The sequence below is a fragment of the Bacillus rossius genome, chromosome 8, assembly GCF_032445375.1.
Source record: "Bacillus rossius redtenbacheri isolate Brsri chromosome 8, Brsri_v3, whole genome shotgun sequence".
Taxonomy (NCBI): Eukaryota; Metazoa; Arthropoda; class Insecta; order Phasmatodea; family Bacillidae; genus Bacillus; species Bacillus rossius.
Genome location: NC_086336.1, coordinates 53,064,535 through 53,087,808, shown reverse-complemented (window position 1 = coordinate 53,087,808; position 23,274 = coordinate 53,064,535). Strand labels below are relative to the sequence as shown.

Sequence of the window (23,274 nt, the reverse complement as noted above, 5' to 3'; positions counted from 1 at the left end):
CGAACGAAACATGTTCAGACTGTGTGTAACCGCACTCAACAGCTGAACATGTTCACCTGAACTAGTTCAGACTCCCGTGTAACCGCGCCCTATATTACTTTTCTTTAAACATTTTCAATTGAATTACTTGCAAATACACTTGCATCGATAAAAAAAGATTAACCCCTAGAGCACTGCTGTCGCATACTATTAAGATATTAACCTGACTAATGCGAAGTATGTTTTTCCCTTAACTCTTTAGTCTTCATGGCACAAGTTAAGTCCTAATATTTTAGCATTAGGCTGCTTTAAGTTTTATCTTATTTCATTGGGGCATTTCTGTATATCCATGGGACCATTTCATCTTACTTTCTCTACTTGGGTCTCGTAGTTTTCTTTCCCGGTGTGGACGCCCAGCTGCCTTCAGGTAGGACTTTCTGCCTAAATGCTTGCCCTAGCTACTATGGCCGATAACGGACGAATGTATCACTCCAAGGATGCAGGTTTCAGGGCCCACACCCTCACGCACTATTACATAATAGCCTCATGTATTTATGCTTTCAGTCAATTCTCTTCCGATAGCACCGGCAAGCATCAGGTCTCCCTACTTGTTTTCCTCTGCCCAAGTGCACACATGTTTTGATTACCGAGTGCCCCCTTGGCACAGCCTTCACCAAGCCACACCATGCATTTTTTCACTCCCTCCGACCACTTTTCAGATCTCCCAGCACATCAGTATTCAGAATTCCTTAATCTCTACCCTCGCCAACAGTTAGGCGAACATCCAGCTTCTACACTTCCCCCTCCTTTGATGAAGAATATGCCAGCAACCCCCGCACTGCTCTCGTGAGTGATATGTGGACCACTTTAGGAACTACACTAAAGCCCTCCCGGTTGTTTCTGTGGTTTTCCCACCAGGGACCACCAGCTTTCGGACGGAACCAACAGAAACTCGTTTTTGCTGACGCTCCCTTACTCTAGTCGTTCACTTGAACACTCAGTTTTTAACTTCTTTTACATTGAATTAGCTTAATGCGTAACAGTTGAATGTATTTAGTATAATTGCAACAAAAAAAATATACAAAACTAAGTTCTTCCCTCAACAATGTACTCCTTGGTATTCCTTTCTCTATGGCAAATACGCCATATTATTTATGAAACGGAACCTGTTTCTTGATGCATACAAATTGCGCGTTGTGTTGTGTAAAACTGTGTTAATTATATAGTATTATGGGTCTGTCAAAATTTCGTGGACGAGCGATGGATGTTCCAAATGGGTTTATAAGATCGCCTGGACTTAGACAACCGATGAAGCATTCTCTACAGTTTGGACCCCGTGGAATGCGACCTAGGTTTCCGATGCCACCGCCGGGCATGATGTCGCAGCCACCAGTTTTCCGACCACCCGGATTTTTACCACCTCCGGTTCATGCTGGTATACCCTATCGTCCACCTTTCCCACCCCCGTTTTCTCCTCCACCTTTTTCTCCTCCCCCGTACATGCCACCTATGCCTCCAATGGCTCCTGCATTTAGGGGGAGACCGGGTCAGGGTGGTTTTGTTCGTATGCCTGCCCGAGGAGGTAAAAGAGGAGCTTTTTCTCAAAGAGGCGGAAGAGGACGAATGAAAGTAAAGAAAACAAACTTAAATACTGGGATTGAAGTGGTAAGTCCTTGTCATTCATTTTTTCATAAGCAGTGTTTCCGAATTAAAACAATAGATAATTTTAACTAATTCTGAAGCTGAGCTACAATTCTGAAACTCTAATTAAATATACTTTCTGCCTGCCATGTTTTACAATCACACACTGATATTTCAAGTAGTTTATCAATGTCGCAAATGGATCTTAACCAATGTGCCACACAATTATGAAGAATTTGTTATGTGCCTAACCTAACCAACCATTTTCATTAGATTTATGCTATTGTTAATGTACTTAAACTAAACCATATGTTAAAAAGGTCAATTACTGGTTATTTACTTAAGTATTGCAACACACTTGTAGATAATGATTGGAAAACATGCCAGAAAGTAAAAAAATTCATATTGGAATTTTGATTATAATTTTTATGGAAAAATGCTTTCCTTCGCATTCACCGATACAATTTTTACTGCAAAAATCCTAGAGATAGCAGCACCATAACACACAAATTAATATTCCTAAATACACAACGCAGACACTGCAGTAGGCTCTTGTTTGCTTTGTGGTTTCATGCAGAGGTAATAGGATATGGTTACCCTTGCTTTATAATAAAAAAGTATTCCAAATGTTGTATTAAAATAAAAATAGCATTAAATTAAATACATACTATATGTAATTGAAAATAAGCATTTTTTTAAGCTCCTATAAAATTACTGAAGGGTTAATTAGGCATTATTATTAGCTAAGCGACTACATGCACCTTGTTTTTTTTAGTGCATTTATAATTCGGGCTTAGGTCTCAAAGATAGTGATGTCATTAAATACAGTAATACACATCACAGACCAGGGATATTGGGGAAGGAATCCCCCATGGCATTTCGTGGTGTGATATCTGTAAACCACGGAAATCTTATTTGGGTTCTCTGTAATGCAATTCCTGTGCCTTACTACGTTATTAAATCGCTCCACAAGCTTCTGGATGGTTTCCAAAATGTAACTAACAAATTGTGAAGAGAGTTTTGAATTTTTTTTTTTAAAGTGTGTAGTTGGTTCAAACACTTTCGCTGTATTTAGGAGGCAGAGGATGACAAGCCGTGGATATCCGAGGCTATTAAAACTGAGATTGTGAAGATGAAGGAGTTGCTGGAGGCGGCCAAGAAGAGCAACTCGGAGGCTGATTGGCAGAAGTACAGGGAGCACAAGGAAAAGGTCTCTGTGATAGTCAATGAGGCGAAGCTCGAGTTCATCGGCAGTCATCCGGAGGAGGTAAGCCACATCATTTGTCTGCAGTCGCCCATTGTTAATGATGGACTTGCTGAAGTGTTTTTTCTCTTTTTCTACTTCAAACACACAGTGTGAGCAGAAATTTTTTTCACCTGGAGATATCTTATCTCAATCTTGAACATTGTGTGAAATATTGTTAAAACGAAATTCTTGGCAATCAAAACTTTTCTGTAACATAATTTTTTGCATTAAATAATCTTTTCCATGCTTTTTCGACAGTGCAGAGTTATTTATTAGTGTTGGCGGATTTTGATGGCTAGGCAGAGAATGTCAATTCTTTTGGGTGTTAGCGTATAACGTTTTCACGTCTTGGACATTTACAATTGATGATATATAATTATCCCTCTGTAATTGTTACATTGCTATACTTTTATTGTATGGCAGAAATAAATGGGAGAGATTTGTTATTTCGTTAGGCTGCTCATTATGGAGACTTTCTGTCGTCTGACTTCTGAAGTCAGTGGCCCATTGTGCACCATCATAAGAGGTTATGTACTCACAGCATGGGTGACAATATGTTTATACATCATTGGCAGAATTAATCTGGACCAAATAGTATCATAATTGGTGTTTTGCTTCCCGTGTCCACATTGGAAAGTGTGGAAGTGAAGTGTTTTAGCAGGATGATGATCAACCACACACCGGCCAGCATTTCCAGATGTAGTACCTCCGAAACAACCTGCTATTTCCAGGCATATTACCTCCAAAACGACCTGCCATTTCTAGACGTAGTACCTCCCAAACGACCTATAATTTCCAGACACAGTGGCTCCGAAACAACCTGCCATATCCAGACGTAGTGCCTCCGAAACGACCTGCCATTTCCAGATGTACCTCCAAAACGACCTGCCATTTCCAGATGTACCTCCAAAATGACCTACCATTTCCAGGCGTAGTACCTCCAAAACGACCTACCATTTCCAGGTGTAGTACCTCCAAAAGACCTGCTATTTCCAGTTGTTGTACCTCCAATACGACCTACCATTCCCAGATGTAGTACCTCCAAAACGACGTGTTGGATCATATGAATTTTGAATACAATTTGAGATTTTTTTATAATTTTACAAAGGTTCCTAAATCAAGACATTTCCTAGTCTTATATTATATTTTGGACTAAGTTTCACATGCTGGGCTAGTTCGTGGACTAGGATACTTAGACTTAGCATCTTATTTGGTTTAAAATTACTAGAGTAGTTTAAAAAATAATAAGTTTTACTCAGCTGTTAACACCAGCACTTTGGAGCTGAAATATTACTTGTCCTTGCTTATATGTCTACACATATGTGTATTGTATTCTAAATGCAGGAATTTTGTGTAGATGGTAGTAACATATTAAGCGTATTGTCTTCCTAATGGTAACCTTTAATTTTTGTTTCATCTCATTGTAGAATAAAATATATAAAGTACCAAACAATTTGCTGTACCTACATTTACTTAACACGTGCTACTATTTTATGCTCATTTGTTATTTTCACAATTTAACTTGCATACATTATGTACCTGATGTAATTACATACATTGTGTAATTATAATTATTGTGTTGCCATAAAATTGAAATATAAATAATGGCTGCTCCTATTTTAATAAATTTCAATAGTAAAATAAATATTTAAATTTTTTACCCTTTAAATTATGTCTCCAAAATATCCTGTTCATTTTTCACATTAAATTTAGTTGGCTGACAGCTTAAAGTTTTAGTTTGTAAAAAAAAAACTTAATGTTAGTGTGGGTTTGTCATTACTTAATTTAAAATAACACAAAATTTACATTGTTGGTGTGGTAAGGTAGTGTTTTAATTTAAAACATTCCTGTTAAAAAATTAGTTTTCAAATTCAATTTTTTTTTTAAATTTTTTTACTAACCAACTTAAATAAATGTATAAAGTTCCATCATTATTACCTTGTACTTAATGTAAATATTTTAAAAATTATTTAAGTTTGCTACAAGTAGCTGCATAATTTTTTTTCCCTCTATTTAATGTTAAAATTAATATTTTGCAAGGGAAGATCAATAAATCATAGATCAAAGATCAAAGATGTTTGTAATTTATTTTTGTAGGTTGTCTAAATAAATACCAAGGATTTTATTTTTGAATTTTAATTTTTGAGCAGTGAAACTAGGTATATTGTGTATAGCAAACAAATTTTAAAAATATATATAAATATTTGCTGTGTATATATTTTATTTTAATTAATGATAAAAAACTTAAAACTGTTTAGCACCAAATCACGTTAAAAGATTGCAGGATACATAATGTCTTAGAATCGTGGAAGGTTGTGTTGTGTAGTTGTAGTTAGGTGGATAAATCCTTCTAAAATTGATGGCTTTATTCTAAGTTGCTTACTTCAAAATGACTTTGCTTAAGTGATTCCTGTAATTTATCCAGCATGGGATTTAATTTCCAGGATGTTGATAAGATCATGGCGGAGGTCAACAGTAAAAGCAAGAAGTGATGAGTCCCATCCTTCCGAGTGCCGCTAAGTCCACCCAACATGTTCTCTTTCAGTGACCAGATTGGTGTTTCGTTGCGTTATTAACATTTTTGCTCCACTGTGGCACTTTCTCAACAGGCCAGAAAATATTTATATATTTGCCCCTCTTACAGTATTGTTTATGAAATGGAGGAAAGTGTTGAAAGTTCTGAAGACATTAATGAATTTAAAAACTGAAAGAAAAAAATATATTATTATTAAAAGTCAGTATATTGACTGTACTGCTAATTAATAACATTAATACATTAAATTTAATGACAAATATTGTAACTTTTCTTCTGTATTCAAAGTTATTTGAATTCTTTGGCTGTATCTAGATTTTACATTAAGAACTTAATATTCAATGTTTAAAGATTAAAATATTAAAGTATTCTGTTAAATATTCATTTAAACACTGTACAATTCAAAAGTTTCATAAAATAACATGAGTTTAAGATTGATCAATTTTAATTTTGGCATAGAAATGCTGTGAAACTTGTACTTATTTTTGGCTAAATTCTTTATAGAAATGCTATATTGTATTTATGTGTAGTAAATTAATTAAGTGAAAACCCAGCAAAATTATGAGTGAATAGTTAGCTTTATTTATTTCCTGGCCTGGTGTAGTTTTTTTTTTATAGATACAAAGAACGGACTGCTTTGTGAAGTTAAACTTATTGTGTATTTTATACAGTGGTTATGTTGATAGAGCATAGTTACCATTTTAGTTTTCACAGCAATAGTAGGCCTAAGTTTTTTTAGTGGAAAAAAAAACCTGCATTTCTTCTGAAGTACTTCAGTATTATTTATTTTATTATAGCCATACACTACCTCGTAAAAATTGACAAAATACAGACTTTTCTAAATATTTTGGGTTCAAAATCCAAATTATCATGAGACATAGCAGTAGCATATTGTGTTCAATATTAAAACTCTTTGTACGTTTAACATTGAAGACGTGTTTAGTTTTGTGTAATAAAGTATTGCTATAAGAATTGTTTTTTTTTAATGATTGTTAATATATATGGTTAATTTTAAAAAAATTTAATCAACATTTTTAAACAATTTTATACCTAATCCAGTGAACATTAAAGAGTTATAAAATTAATTTTGATTTTTCCAAAAATATACTTAACTTTTTCAAATTTGGTACAAAAATCAGTAGCTACATATAATTTAGTGAATTTTAAAATATGTTGATCTTGGAAGATTTATTATTAACTATACCACTAACAAGACAGAAGAATATTAATACATACCTTATTTTGGAATTTTTGTTTGGAGGATAAGGTTTGTATGACAATTTTCTCTTTAGCAAAATATGATGCCACAACTTAGTGATGACTTAAAAAAATTTTTTTGTGCATAATTGTACTTTTTTCGTGGAAATATAACATACATCTACATATTAGTATAGCATTTTCCCGGTTAGATAATGTGTAGCAATCAACCATTGTTTCCATTTGTTTTTGGCAGACTGTAAATGCATTAATTAGTGCATGTTAACATGTGCAAAACTTTTACAGTAACAGTCTGTTTTGCATATTAGCTAAAATATTTTATTGACAGGCAGTGCTTTAAAATTTGATAGCAAATATATATTTTAGTAACCAATATCCTTTTAAAAAAAGGGGGGGTTGTCTGTAATGTCGGTTTACCGACGATAATTTTTCGTGATAACGTTATAAGAAAACATTGATGAAAAATTGCATACTTTTTAATTTTCAAATATTTACAGTTTTTGCAAATTTAATTTAAATAATTTGTTTAAATATAATCACGAACAATATGTTAAAAAGCCTGCCTTAACCTGTTTGATATTATAGAATATTTTCTCGCACTGTGGTTGGCCGGTTCTTGCACGCTCTGCTCAGGCGGAACGTGACAATTTTTCGTGTGTGCAGCCGCATTCATCGATTTATAAGACGTTATCACGTCAAAAATAATAATGAATTGTCAATTTTGCATTGGTAACTTTACTGATGTTGAAAAATAATTTTTTTAAAGTTTGTGTTTTATTTGATATAATTAAAGTGTTCTAAAAACCTTTTTTTACTGCACATATTGCAGTGAAGTATTTAAAATTGTGAGACAGATCTACGTAGTGGATTTCAGCTTAAGTTCAGTATTATTTGCATCATACACTATAAATTTAACTTTTTTACAATAGTTAGTAAATAATAAATGACTGTAACTTAGTTTGTAGCCATTAGTTTTGGCTTTTTATAAAATTTGTCAGTTAATTATTTGCTATGCTTATAATGTTAGAAATGTACTTTTTAAATGTTTGAGAAAACTTTGCAAACAAAGAACATCAAGATAATTTTATACCTATCATTTTAAGTGCTGAAATTTAATTATGATTTAGCAGAATGAATTTTTTTTTAAATGCAGGAATTCAGTGCTTAATGTTACTTTTAGTTATGATCTCAAAATTTTTATTTATTTTTTCTTTCAGACCATTTCAAGTTGATATTGTGGCTTGCTCATAAAAACTATACATAATATTGAAAATCTGTTTTGTATTAGTTTTTGATAACTTTGTTGTAATTTAACAGCACATATGTGTAAATGAGTTTCATTGACACTTAGATATCAAAAATATCCTATTGATGCAACAAGATTATTGATTCATCTATAAAATCTATTTCCATAACTTTCATAAGAGTAGAAATAAGTAACTATAAAAATTAATATTAAAAAACCTTGTTAAAGCCAAATTTACTTAAGACATTAAATAAAAACAAAATTTTTGTTCAATCAAATGGAAATTAATTTAATACATATTTTTTAACATTACAACTAATATTTATACTCGTAATTATTCTGTCTTTAATTTAATTGTTTGTAGATTAGTTGCATTATGCATGCACTTTATATCCTCTACCACAACCAACATCTTAAAAATGGAGGAAATGCAGATCAGCTTGTAGAGGTGACTTTATGAATATTTTGTGATTTTCCCACCATAAATAAACACTATTTATGTTTAATCAGAAACATGGCATTGAATTTTCAAATTACCATGAAGCATGTTTACAAGTTAGCAGGCTCTGAAGAAAAAGCAGTCTTATTACAAATTCCAATTGTAAGTACAATTTATTTTGAACAGTATGTATTTTTAACAATTTAAGCCATAATACATATTATAGCTATATATTTTGAACTTTTAAAACTGCCATTGGTTATTCTACATTTGGGGACATAAAGGGTAGTGTTGAGTGTCAGAACAGTAATTTATACTTTTATTTGTGATCAACAGTAAATCAAATTTTTCACGCTTATTTCTCTTATCATAATCATCATCCAACACTGTACCAGCAGTGAAGATTGCTTCTACATTCCTTTGGCTTTCCTCTATTCTTATTATCTTCTTCTCGGCCATTCTTCTTTGGTCTGCATTTTCTTCATTTTCTATGATCCCATTTTCTCTCCAACCTCTCTGCAAGACCATAACATATCACTTTGCTTTCTCTGTTAACTTAGTTATTCCCCCAGCGATTACATCTAATCCTAATTTTTTTTTTTACCTGATATGGTCTTCATTAACTCTTGAGTCATTCCATGTCAAATCAGTCAATGATCTGACCTGGATGTCTCAGATTTCCATGATTTTTGGTACAATGTTCTTATGAAATACATGAAAAATATGTCTCATCTATTTTTTTGAGTAAATATTTATTTTTATAAATTATTTAAAATGAGAAAATACTGATATTTTGGGTCAACATTGATTCATTAAAATGGCTATTGTGTTTTAACCATTATCCCTAGGAATATCACGAATGGCTCACTTAAAAGCTCTTGTAAATAGCTACAATTTAATATGCTACATCCAGGCAACCAAGGTAAAGAAATACGAGGGTTATTTTTTTTTCAACCTCCGATCGGCTGTAATAAAAAAACTGGAATGAATTGGGAAATTATTTTAATGTCAAAAGAAACGTACAACTTTACTCTATTTTTCCACATAATCACCGTGCAGATTGAGGCATTTGCCGTACCGATGCACCAGCTTTCCAATACCCTCTGCATAAAATGATGCCTCCTGCCTATTCAGCCACGTTTTAACAGTGCTCTGCAGTTCATCATTGGTGTTGAAGCGTCGTCCTCCAAGCCACTTTTTCAACGTGGGGAAAAGGTGATAGTCACTCAGTGCCAAATCCGGACTGTAAGGAGGGTGATCAAACACTTCCCATCAAAATATTGCAAGGAGTTGTTGTGTTATGGCGGCACTATGCGGTCGGGCGTTGTCATGAAGCAAGACAACACCAGATGTCAGCATTCCTCTCCGCGTGTTGCGTATCGACTGTCTTAGACGATGGTGAACACTTTTTGACTCAAATTGTGACAGGTGATGAAACATGGATTCATTTCGATAATGAAGAAACAAAACTTCAATCACAACAGTGGATGCACACCTATTCTCCAAACAAGCCGAAAAAGTTCAAACGGACATTCAGCACCAAGAAACAGATGGCTACAGTGTTCTGGGATCACCAAGGTGTGCTACTGGTTGATTTCATGGAGCCAGGAACAACAATCAATGCTGCTGCATACTGCGCGACACTACGACGGCTAAGACAGTCGATACGCAACACGCAGAGAGGAATGCTGACATCTGGTGTTGTCTTGCTTCATGACAACGCCCGACCGCATAGTGCCGCCGTAACACAACAACTCCTTGCAAGATTTTGATGGGAAGTGTTTGATCACCCTCCTTACAGTCCGGATTTGGCACCGAGTGACTATCACTAGAGGACGACGCTTCAACACCAATGATGAACTGCAGAGCACTGTTAAAACGTGGCTGAATAGGCAGGAGGCATCATTTTATGCAGAGGGTATTGGAAAGCTGGTGCATCGGTACGACAAATGCCTCAATCTGCACGGTGATTATGTGGAAAAATAGAGTAAAGATGTACGTTTCTTTTGACATTAAAATAATTTCCCAATTCATTCCCGTTTTTTTATTACAGCCGATCGGAGGTTGAAAAAAATAATAACCCTTGTACATTTAAAAGGTTTATAAAAAATTTTTATTAAATGTAATTATAATATGTCTGGAAAAAAGTTTATAGTGCAGATTTTGTGATATTATACCATATTTCATTAATAACAAAATATTTCAATAATAAAAAATATTGCTATCAGTAAGTATAAAATATCTTCCCTGGCTTGTAGGCTACTATTACAAAGATATGTGATTTGATAAAACTAAGGTTACAATCAGTTTGAAATATAATACCTTTTTACGAAACCTGCAAGTTACTGTTTCTCAGCTCCATTCTGGTAAGTCTTTATCATTAGTACGTAATGTTATACTTGCTCGGACTTGCGCAAGTGTGTTTCACTTTGTTCAGTTCAGTTGTAGATTGTCTCTGGTGCTGTGACTTGTGTTGTGTGCTCAGCGAGTATCAAAAATTTGGTTTAAAATTGTAGGCTAGACCATAATTATTATAATGTTTTTAATTAAAATGCAAAAATTCTAACAAAATCATTATTTCTAGTATGGTGGATAAAGATAGGAACCAGTCAACTTACGCAGTATTAAGTGATAAATCCTGTTAAATTACAGGTCTAATTTGAAAAGCTGAAGGGTGTATGTCCTGTTCCAGGTAATTATTTTATATTTTTTGTTTAATAGGTTAAACTTGAAAACTTTTTTAGTGGCCGAACTTCAACAAAATGGAAGAAAAAAAGTATGTTTTGTGCATGCTTTTTGCATAATTAGCTGGCCAAGTTGAATTTTTAACATTTTTGTACAGTATAGATACGGAGAACCAAATGGAATAGGTAACTGAAAATGTTGGTGTTTAAAGGCAATGCTGGTGGCTCCTGCATGGTATGGTTTAAAATTCTTTCAGAAAAAAATTATTTAATTTTATTAAGAGTTTTTAAAACCATAACATTTTTTAATGATTTTAGGTGGTCAGGTAAAATTAAAAAAAAAAAAAAAATATTAAAAATTCAGAAATAAATGAAATTGTATCACTTAGTAGCCAGTAAAATTGACTTTCAACCAAAAGAGGTCCAGTTTTATATTCCAATTAATTCTCCTTAATCCATACAGTACAAAAATTTTAAAATTGCAACTTTGTCAGCTAATTATGCTAAAAGTATGTGATATATATTTGCAGTTTGTGAAAGTTCAGCCACTCTAAAAGTCTGCAAGTTTAACTGCGTGGAACATAATTATAAAATAACTGTTGTAAGATGTATGTGCTTGTTAGATGAGTTCAAAATCAACACAGGAGTGAAAAATCATTGACAAATGCTGCAAAAGCTTGAGTGCAAAAGCTGTAAGTCTCATTCGGTGAACGATCCTGAGGAAGGAGCTTGTCATAGCAATCGTGACAACAGTGAGTTTATTGATCTTGACACCTCACTGGATCTTCTAAATAAGTCACTATATATCATTGGGGAACTACCTATAAGTAATAAAAACAGTGTTCAGAAAGAATATTCCAAGTAGAAACTAGGTTAGGTTAATGCTTGTCAAAAAACGTAATTAATATATGTTAAATCACCAATGACAAAACATGACTAAGTAGTAATTAATTTCATTTAATTTTGGTTGTTCATGATGTTTTTAGTGTAAAAAAAAAATAAACAGCCATTTTAGTGAACCAGTGTTTACCAAAAATAGCAGTATTTTTTCATTTTTAATAATGTATTTTAAAAATTTAAAATTAAACATACTTTTAATGTACTACATATGATCAATGTAAGAATATAAAATCATGGAAATCTAAGACACCAAAGTTATAAATTTATAATTTTTTTGTTGAATTCTCGAGATGGAATGACCCTTTTTTTTCCTAGCTTCTACCTTCCTTTTACTACCTATAATCCTCATCCATTTTTTTGCTCTTTATATTGTGTTTTCTTATTTACATACCATATCTTTCATACACCTGAGAAAGTTATCACCTGACTGTCCTCTCAGTACCATTTCCATTTTGTTCCGGCCGTTCCTTTGACGTTCGTAAATGAACGCTGCCCGTCTGCGACCGTCATATCGCGCAACGCGTGCGTTTCCGAAAGGAGAAGCGGTCTCGCGATGCCGGTGCGTTCCGCAGGCGAGGGCGCACTACTGCGAGACCTGCGACCGGGACCTGAAGGACGCGGAGCGGCTGGCCTTGCACCTGGCGGAGCACACGGTGTGCGGTCGCGACGGCTGCACCTTCCAGGCGCACCCCAAGGTTGTGGACAACCACGTCCGCATGCAGCACCGCACGGGGCTCTACAGGAGGATCTGCGTGGCGGACAGCCCCGAGGACATCGCCAAGTGGATCCAGGAGAGGAAGAAGTCAGTGGAACTGTACCCGGTCTCTTTCCACGCTCCGTTCGGTCGGGGGGGGGGGGGGGGGGGACCAGGGGGACGTGTCCCCCTGAACTTTCTAGACCCTGATATTTTTATTATATAATATTATTCTGCCCAACTTTATTTGTAATTTATTCACTCGTCAAATTTCATCTTAAGGGAAACGATAATAATCTTAACATCGATGTATCCGATCAAAAACCGCTTGAAAAGCGCTATTTTGCACTTTTAAAATCAAAATTTTCCGGTGGAGGACCCCCGGACCCCACCGTCTCAGTAAGAGGGGAATAGGTATACATGACATCAAAATCATTATTTGTGCCCCCCCCCCCCCCCCCCCCATATTATGAACACAGCTACGCCAATGATCAACTCGCCTGACTTTAAAATGTTTTTACTGGGTTGCGATCATCCTGCATAATAAATACTTTTTTTTCCCTTCATCTTTATAACTTAAAAGTCCTGTACAATCTTCCCCAGTTGGCCAGGGCCTTCAAAAATTGACCTTTTTCTACAGCATGACCATGAAATAATGTCCCAGTATATTATAACACTTTAATTTAGACTATTTACAACAAATCATATTTCAAATTGAAGGTAAACTAACCGTATGAAATAAAATGAGTTATGTTATTTTATCAGTTGGCATCTGGTACACTCAGTTTTCGGCCTTGTAGTATTTCACTTGAAAATTGGCGTAATAGCATTTCTTAGACATGTAACTATATTATGTTGTTATACATATGATTGCTCTGTTTTGTCAAAAAAATTTAAGTCTGATTGTTATATGTCTTTGACTATTTTATCTAGGAAAACTTAATAAAGTTTTCTGTTTTTGGTTTAAAAATTTTGTGGTAGTCTCATAGTATAAATTTTATTTATTTATTTTTTTTACTTAAAAATGTTTATTTTCTCTTTTAGTCGATTCCCTACGAAAGAAAACATAGCAAGGCGGGAAGCAGAAAGAAGAGAACAGATGAACAGAGGAGAACGCCTACAACAAGAGCCAGAGAGCTTCACTTCGTATGCAAGGGGTCGGAATATGAGGCGGCCTGGTCGAGGTACAAACAAACAAAATTTTGCGTATTTCAGAAAATTATTACATCCCCGAATAATTTGAGTGTGTGTGCTTTCATTTATTGTATCAACTATTTATACTTTCACATTTAAAAAATAATGCAATTTTTGTTCTATTATGTTTTTTTTATGTCCCACTTGAGTTATGAGAGTGGCCATTGTACGGTTTTAGAATATTGAGATTATTCTTTTTTAATTAATTTTTTTTAATCTTTAAAGAGTGTCTTATTTTACAGTATAACTTCAGTTTTAATATTTCAAGGGAACGGGAAAAAAAAATATGTAAAAACCGGGAAAAAATAAAAAGAGGGAAGTGTTTAAAAAACATTTTTACTCACTATGATGTAAATAATAATAAAATATACACCACAGTAAATAATAAGTCTGAGATACTTGTTTTTTTATATGTTAACTAGAACTTCATTATCTCAAATGGTAAAAAACAATAAATTCAACCAATCTTGCAGTAATTCCCAATTTTTTAAAGTTGAACATGAAAATTTTGGTTCTTGAGTAAGAGATGTGAATGTTGGAGCATCTTAAAATGTCCATTTTTAATGGTGAGATTTTATTAAACAATTCATATTTGTATTTTGTGTATAGTTGCGTGTGAACATGTAATTAATTTCAGATTTTTATCTGAAATAATTCTTTTAAACGAACACAAATACTTTCAAAATGCTTATTTCTATTTAGGGACAGAAAAAGTTAAAACATATCTGTTGCAATTTTTGGCAATTCAGTGCTGCCAACTTCCTTTTCAAAATATTTCTAATGAGGTAAAATGAACATCGCCGAACATGCACGTGGACGCCATATTTGCAGGAATTTGGAATGTTGTTTTAAAATGTATTTTAATAATTGCTTGTTTATGTAAAACCCACATTTACAACTTTATTTTCATGTATTGTCAGAGGTAAAACTATGTCATAAAATCAAATTTCTACAACTTTGTATATGTTCTGGTGCCCAAACCTAGATGTTCATTTGGAAAAAAAAGTATAGTAGAGTCTGGATTGACCGAGGTTCCATATTATTTGAACCAACCCGAAGCACCATTACCGGCAAATTCTGTTGAAACATTAGCTTGAAAATAGGGATGTGTCGGTTCTACTTTTTTTTCCTTGTTCTCGGTTCGGTTCCTGTTTTTAAAAATCTGTTCTGGGATCTCAGTGTTGGGTTAGCCTCCACATTATTTCAAGTTCCATTTAAGATATAGTATACCCTAATAAATGGTGTATTTGTTTAACATGTCTTATCAGTGCCCTACTTTACTATAATTAGAGCACAAACAAGCCACCTAGCCCCAAGTATCACAGTTGCTTCGTATGTCACTAAATGCTGGAGCAGAACTGCCCAACATCCTGTAGTGCAGCAATGTAAAAAAAAAATGCAAAATAACATCATTGTGTGCTGGGTCAGTATTTTATTCAGGCACACCAATAAAAAATTGCTTGAGAATAATGTAAATGTGTGTTCAAAAGAGATTAAGTAAATTATAAAAAAATAAATAATAAAAACTTATACCGCAATAGCCTCGTACCAAAGCAATTGCAAGTAATTTATGTATTGTAATGGGTAAGGGAGGGAACACCCAAGTTAACAGAGGTCTGTTAAAAGAGTATATAAATACGCAATGTTTTGGTTGTATTGTAAGTATAAGTAGACACACCCAGAAATTTCTTGAGTAGCAAGTTTTTAAAATTTTTGGGTGACAAGACATCAAATCTTTAGTAAAATTGGAGAAATTAATAAAGAACCCTTTATCTTATAAAACTCAACCCTTCAGAACACTGGAATTATTATTGTTGTTGGGTCGATGGGCTTGAAAATCTGTGCCGGGGGGTGGGGGGGGGGGGGAAATGTAATTGACTAGGGGTTGAAGTGCTGAAAGCTGGTATGCCCAGGCGTGTCAGAAGGACATATGAAGGGAAAAAAACATCTTATTGGAGAAGGGGGTGGGAGTGAATGTGCTGGAGGAATGAGAGAGACGGTGGTGTAAAGAACAAGACTTGTGGCCTTCAAAGCTTTTAGAGTTAAGGCACGTGGCGAGAAGAAAGGATTTTTTTTGTTTCAAGGGCTGAAAGACAACTTTAAATCATGTCAGTTTATTTGTTGATCAGATGATCAGTTTTAAAATTATATCAAGCCTGTGTTATTTTTCTAGAGGTTTTCTTTTATCTGAAATGATCATCCCTGTCTGCTAGTGTAAACAGGAGAGAAAAATATGGTCGGAATATCAGCACAAAATTTCTTCCTGCTGGCTTTATCTTTCCATCTAGGGTGTCTGCTAGGCGCAGGAAGGGGAGGGAGACTCCCCTTTGTAGGTGTTGCCTGTAATTTTCAAAGATTTATGACCCATTCACTTGTCGTACTGGATATAAAGTGAAGTTAAACAGACGTGTGCGTGTTGGTCGCAGGCCATTTACCGCTGCGTTATACCGAGATAAGGATTATCTGTTACGCTTTACGTAGTACCGGCATTATATTTACGGTTCTCGGTGCCGGTTAATTTGCTGAGAACCGGCGGGACCGAGAACCGGGACTGACCCATCACAACTTGAAAACCTAGAAAGTGGATCTAACCTTTGTTGAGAGACCAAAAAAAAAAATTAACCGCAAAGATGGCATTTACTCGTTGGGTGAAGAAACACTGGAAAAATATCACATAGAAAAAATTATACCACTGGGCCAACTGAAAACCTAGACATTTTTCTTGTTCTATGAATGTTATCCGAGATTTTGGCTGCCACAATTCACATAACTAGGTGAATCGAGATACTATTATTATTATTATTATTATTATTATTATTATTATTATTATTATTATAACTACTTGATTAACAGTTGTGTGGTCATAAATTCACTAACCAGCACATCACCCCAAGGCACAGTTACATGAACTTCTTGCTTCAGAGCTGCAGGCTGTGAGTTCAGCACGTGGGTATCCAAGTCACAGTCCCCAGCCACGGGCCCTGGTTCCGTGTGAGAGTGGAGAGTTGTGCTCGCAGGGATGCAGTTCAGGGGGCGTGGCCAGCCCTGGAGGTTCAGGCCGAGGCCGGGACCGGGACCGGAAGATGGCTGTCGGGGCTCGGAGATGGAGGGCTGGAAGGCACAAGTGGCGGAGGAGGAAAAGGCCATGAGGAGGGGTCGCCTCGTCCCGTTCCCGGGAACAGGTCGGTGCTTGCTTGTGCTTGTCACCAGAATGCTGTCATTAATCAATCTGCTGTGAGCATTCTCTTAAGAGATTTTGGGGCTTTATAAATTTTTTCTGTTTAAATTTTGTACTGTTGTTGCTGCAAACGTGCTCCAAAGACGAAGAAGCATAATGTCTAAAACAGGAGCATGTGCAGAATTTCATATGTGGGGATGGAGTTGGTAGAACCACTTTGCCAGATGTTTTTTTTTAAAATTCAAATATTTTGGGAAGGAGGGGGATTTAAACACCACCCCCCTCCCTTTATACACCCCATACATACCTAAGAGGCTCACAGGAATGTTAACTATTTTGTACTAATAATAGTGTTTTGAAAACAATTTAAAATAATATTAATTTATATTTTAGTATTTAAATGTGCAAAAAAATTAAGCTTGGTCAGTTTTTGTATAAAAACTAACTTTCAAATATGCATGATAAATGCTCTTGTAGCTGTGATTTTAGAAACTAATTTATTAATGTATGTTGAGTTATTTATTGAAAGTTTTTTTTTGGTTCATTTTGTTTGTTTTTTTGGATTATCTATTGGCTAGTAAATACACACAACCTTCTAGGAAAAGGTTTAAAAAAACACTAATTGGTTGAGGGTGTGAAATGATGCAAGAGAAAGAACTGAAACACTCATGTAGTGATAGTATATATTTGGAGTCAGTCTTATGTTCTTTTTTATGGCAACTCATAATCTAGACTAGTTTTAAGGCTTGATGGGAGGTGGTGTATTTTATGTTTATAAAATGTGCTAAGGTCATAATGTAAAAATGAATAACAAATAACAACAGCAAGATTTTAAGAAGTAAATTTTTTCCAATTTTTTTAAAATTCAATTGTAGTACAAACATCATGCATTATATTAATTAAATTTAATATTTAAAATATTAGTTATTTTTAATTAGAGCTAAGATTTGATATAAAATGCTAGTTAGTTTCATGATTTTAATTGCATTTCAGAGCTTTGTGTTGTATTAACTTGAATTTCGGTGTTATTTCAGTTCTCTTGCAACTTACCATTTAATATTGTCCCTACTAATTAAACGTAATCTAAATACATTTTTACCTCTTTATAGTTTATCTTAATTTACAGTACATTTTTTTTTTTTTAATTTAGTGAAGGAAATGTTATATTTTTCCCAGTAATATGACAATGCTTTAACAACCTGGGGATTTATGATTGTAATGTGTAGTGTTTCTATAATGACGTGACAATATTATGTTTGAACCAGGTGCATTTCCAGACGATGGTGAGGATCAAGACACTGGGCCTCGGGAGGAAGGATTTAGCGATACGGAGTGGGAGGGTTCACATAGTGCCTTGACTCAGGTGAAACCTCTAGTGGCCAGCAAAGTTCTGATGTCGCTGATAGGCGCCTACGCCTCGGATCAGTCCGACGACGAAGGTATGCTGTTTTGTTCTGTCTTCATGCTCCATATTCCGATTACATACATTGTCATTAGTGATGTGTCTGTCCTGTTTTTTGATGACCCGTTAGTTGCTTATTGATACAATAATTTACGAATGAAGGCAGAAATATTAAATATGTAATTTTGTAAAATAATATTATTTAATAATACGTAACTATGAAATAGATTGATTCTTAAAATACAAAGTTAAAAAAAATTAATTTAAAATGTGTAAATTGCGAGACTTTACATGTTAACAATTAAAGAGCGGGAATTCCAAATTCTTCTTTTGATGCGTGTGACGGCGAAAATTTATGGTACCAAATATTTATACTGTAATGTGTTTCATGTGGTTGCTTTGCATGGAAAACAGTAAAAGTAATTTATGTTTTGTAAAGTCCTATATTGTTATAATTTTTTAATTAGATTTTAAAAAATTTACGAAAGGTAATTAAAAAATGTTTTTATCGCGATTTTACGAACATTTCTTTGCAGTTCAAGCAGTTGGTTTTTTTTCCTTTGTTTGTAGTGGTAGCCATACTCTAAATAAAGCAAGTTTTTGTTCGTATCTAACTTTACCTTGCCGGTGATGTATTTATTTACGATGTATTGATTCAAGAATGTCATTAAAACATGGGATGTTTCAGTTTGATATGTGCGGCCGGCACACGTAGCTAAGAAATGGTGCGGTTTAAAAGTATGGAGTAGTACAAAAAGTAGTGGTGCACCGATATGACTTTACCGATTACCGATTCAATTACCGATTATGAGAGCAATAATCGGCAGATACCGATTCAGTTACCGATTATAATGAACAAATTTTTTTAAGTGTAATAATGCACACAAATTTTTTTATTCCCATGTGAAATTAGGTAAAATTGAGAATAAAGTTATAATAACAGTATAAAAATATATAAAATACACTATTAAGTCATTGCAAAGTGTAAATTAAATTAACTTCTATTTATATTTGTTATTGTCAACAACTTGAACTACAGTCTAATAATTGTAATTTACAATTAGTAAGTTTTTGTTGCGGAAAACAAGCATTATTATCTACTATCACATAAGGTTGCATCGAGAAATTACCGTTTATCAATGTAAACATGCTGCTTTATTTTGTTCACTTGAGTTTATAGAAAAATGTTTCCACACTTCACTTTTTTTCTCCCTACTCGCCATCTCACTATAATTATATAAAAATGACCCAAAACCAATTCTAGCACATGTGATTTTATTTATGTTGACTGAATATATAAAATTATAAATACTTTTTCACCTTTCACGTCACATACAAATAACACAACAACGGATAATGTTACCAAAGACGCCCATAATGAGTTTGTAAAACGCAGTGATAAACTCTAGAAGGTATCGGGACCACGATTTTGAACCGCTACTACGACTTGAAAAGATCGATTGTCATAGAATCCACTGCAACTGCTTGTGGTATTTTGATTGCGTGCCATCTATTTTACGTCTCTGGCTATAGGTAATGTGCAAGGCCACTAAACAAAAGACAGAACAAAAGACGAAACGTAAATAAACGTGTAGGAAAAATGTATTTTTTATAGTTCTAGGCAATGAGATTTATTAAACTTAACGAAATATCTGTAATCATATGACGGAGTTAGATGAATTTTGTAATATATACAAATATTACCGTATTTCGTCCTAAAATGTGTAACAATATTACAAGGTAAAAACCTACTTAATTACGCCGGGACGTAGATAATCGGCAAAGTAATCGTTAATATAATCTCCGATTACGATTAATCGGGAAGTACCCATAATCGCCGATTACGATTCATCGGTATCCGCATCAGTGCACCACTAACAAAAAGTGAAAAGGGTACTGGTGGATTTTTAGGTAATGGCAGGGACTTTAATTTTTAAATAATATCGGCCGAAAATAAAGAAACGTGTCATGAATCGGAAGAAACGCTGATTCAACAAAATATCTGCGAAATTGGTATCGGCCGACTCGTATGGGCGCAGCTCTAGTGGAAATGCTGGCAGAGAAAGTGTTTGTGGAGGTTGTAGCGTGGGTAGAGAGTGGTGCTGTGATGGGCAGGTGGCGGTAGAGGTGGAGCAAGGCGAGCACCACCTAGCGTCCCGCCCACCGCTGGCGTCGGCCACAGCGACACCGTTCCTGCCGCGAGTCAGGCTCCCGAGGGGACAGGCGCGCCGGAGGACAGTGACAGCGCGCCGGAGGAAGCTCCAATCGTGTTCGAAAAGCACCAAGACCGGCCCGTGCTGCCTGCCACGGACGGGAAAGCCTCGACCGCGCCGCCTGCCGCTGGCGAGAAGGAACCGCCCGCGCAGCCTTCCACGGACGGAAAAGAATCGCCTGTACCGCCGCCTGCCGCTGACGAACCCCCTCACTCTCGCAGGAGGCAAAGGCACAGGGGAAGAGCGGCGAGGTGGAAAGATGGGAAAGACGCGCCAGAAGCAGTCGGTGATGAGAAGCCTCGGCGACCTGTTCCCGCGAGGCCGTGGTATCCGCCACGAAGAAGGCCAACTCTTCTGGACAAGGTAGGTGCAGTTGCCCACGACTCATATTTCTGTTTCTGTGCAGTGATGTTGAAAAATTGGGTATTTTTCAAAATCTGTGTGCTAAAGGTGACAAAAAGGGTCTATAATTTTGTATAGTTATTTTTTAAAACAGTTTTTTTCCTGCATATTTATAAATATATAAAAATTTCAAAAACCAATTATTTTATGTGTGCTAATGTTGTTTGCTCAGCTTATTAAAAAAGTTCTATGTTGAAACATCTCTACATAAATGTTTTCTATTAATGTATAATAATAATAATTATAATTGTTTTATCCCTCTTTTTTTTTTCAGTTTATTTTTTTATTGTATTAAGTCAAAATTCAGAAACTTTATACAACAGAATTCCAGTTAAGAATTTAATAAGAATATGTAAACACAACTTATGGAAGATAAAAGTTACAAACTTTTTACAAAAAAGTTGACAACTAATTTTATCAAACTATGCTTTCAGCACTGTTTCAAAATTGTCTTCTTTTTTTAATTTTTGTAGTAATATATATATATATATATATATATATATATATATATATATATATATATATATATATATATATATATATATATAAACTTAAACTTGCAATGCCGTGTTTATGTGTTTTATTCACAGCTTCTTAAAGAAGAAATACGACATGAGAGGAATGTGATACTTCAGTGTGTCAACCATGTGGTGAAGAACAGTTTTTTTGATGGACATTCAGCTTCAAATGCTGCAGACCTAGCAACATGCAGTTCTCCAGACAAAAGAGTTCAGCTTCTAATAAAATGTATTAGTCACGTAGTACATAGTGGCTTGCTCAACATGGATGATTCTGCCAACATTGATAAGGGAATTGTTACCAGCTCATGATGTAAACTTTTTTTTTTGTAGACTATACCTTTATAAACTTTGTTATTCCATTTTACCTATTAAAATGATTTATTAAAAAGTTATTTAGGAAATATAATTTTTTGGTATCCTTTCAAACTTAACTGCTCAATAAGATATACAAAACTACAATAAAACCCTGTTAAGAAGTTTTTAAGGGACTAGATGATCAAAACTTATTAACAGGGAAAACATTTTGAATAATACAGATAAGTTGCTACATAAAAAAATGATGAAAATGACATGTAGTTTATGCACTACATATTTGTTCAGTTTTTTTTCTTTTTAATTGGGCTGGTTGTGGGGGTTCTATTACCACAAATATATATTTTTTTTTGTTCAGAAAAAGACTCACATCAAACTTTTAAATGTTTATTATGGACTTCAGTAATTATTCAAAATGATAAACTACCTCTTAAGTTACCATGAAAACCACACACTGGAGGTCCTCAAAAGCCCTGGTGGGAGCAACCTATAGGATGGTTGCCTCTTGAATTTAATTTTTTTAATGGTAGTGGACACTTGTAGGAAGGCCCTTATGTATCAGCTCTGTCGCATCATTGCACATAGAAACCAGGATTGGATTTGCCTTAGTTGCGTGGAATCACGTAGGCTGTCGTCCCAAGCTCTCCGTACAATGACGCACCCGGGCGGCCAGATAGATCCAGCAGATGGAGCTAATTTCAGCACAGTTAGCATTCTTGGTACCAGTGTTAACCTCTGCAGTTATTTTTTCCAGCATTCTTTAATTTTACTTCAAGAGTTTTGAAAAAATTTGTAAATATTTCCAGTAAAAGTTTTTTGTCTTTAATACATGAATCTAAATATACTGAGTGGTAAATATTTATTTGTGGATTAACTATGAATAATAACATGTTTACCGTGATGGGACGAGAAAAAAAAACAAAACATAAAAGTAATGGCTACCAGCCGCAGTTTTTTACAGCAGTGAAGCGTCATAAACATCTCGATCACAGACAACTGAAATCAGTGCCATGTTAGAATGATTATAAACAATGAAACTGTCATTGGTTCCTCAAATTGATGTACCAGTTGTGTCATGTGTTATGCAAACAGGTCAACGAATGACTAGTGGTTTGTTGTATATTTATCAGACGTGCCTCGAATTAGGGCAATGATGTACAGATGGAACAGCCTCACAAAGTTGATACGAATGCAAGCAGGTGATTGGTCGAAAAATATAACGTAACACCATGCGGTGTACGGCAAAGGTTTTGACGGTCGTGTTTGTTATTGTTTTAAAACTGTTATTTAAAAGTTTAATGATAAATGTTGTTTAAGAGTGTAAAGATTAATGTTATTACATTTTTTTTCCCTTAAACGATAAATGTTATATGCGGGAATCATCTATAAATGCAATAGTTTTGAATGGGAAAAATACAGGAATATGTATATGGAAGTGATCAAAGGAATAATTATTTAAACGTTATTAGCGG

General features: G+C 34.6%; 1 protein-coding gene across 1 annotated transcript; it reads left to right on the top strand.

The window, feature by feature from the left end:
• The first annotated feature begins 1,088 nt into the window (after nt 1–1,088).
• LOC134534948 (uncharacterized) lies at nt 1,089–21,882 on the top strand. The gene is made up of 8 exons (XM_063373698.1): nt 1,089–1,644; nt 2,696–2,887; nt 12,459–12,688; nt 13,625–13,764; nt 16,792–16,956; nt 18,218–18,391; nt 20,470–20,930; nt 21,560–21,882. The coding sequence occupies exons 1-8, from the start codon at nt 1,210–1,212 to the stop codon at nt 21,797–21,799; spliced, it is 2,037 nt and encodes a 678-aa protein (XP_063229768.1). The 5' UTR covers nt 1,089–1,209; the 3' UTR covers nt 21,800–21,882.
• Nucleotides 21,883–23,274: the final 1,392 nt, after the last annotated feature.

Coding starts and splice junctions, on each gene's coding strand:
- LOC134534948 (XM_063373698.1), top strand. CDS start 1,210: ATGGGTCTGTCAAAATTTCGTGGACGAGCGATGGATGTTCCAAATGGG. Junction 13,765..16,791: donor TATGAGGCGGCCTGGTCGAG/GTACAAACAAAC, acceptor TTGTGCTCGCAG/GGATGCAGTTCAGGGGGCGT. Junction 18,392..20,469: donor GGATCAGTCCGACGACGAAG/GTATGCTGTTTT, acceptor TGTGATGGGCAG/GTGGCGGTAGAGGTGGAGCA.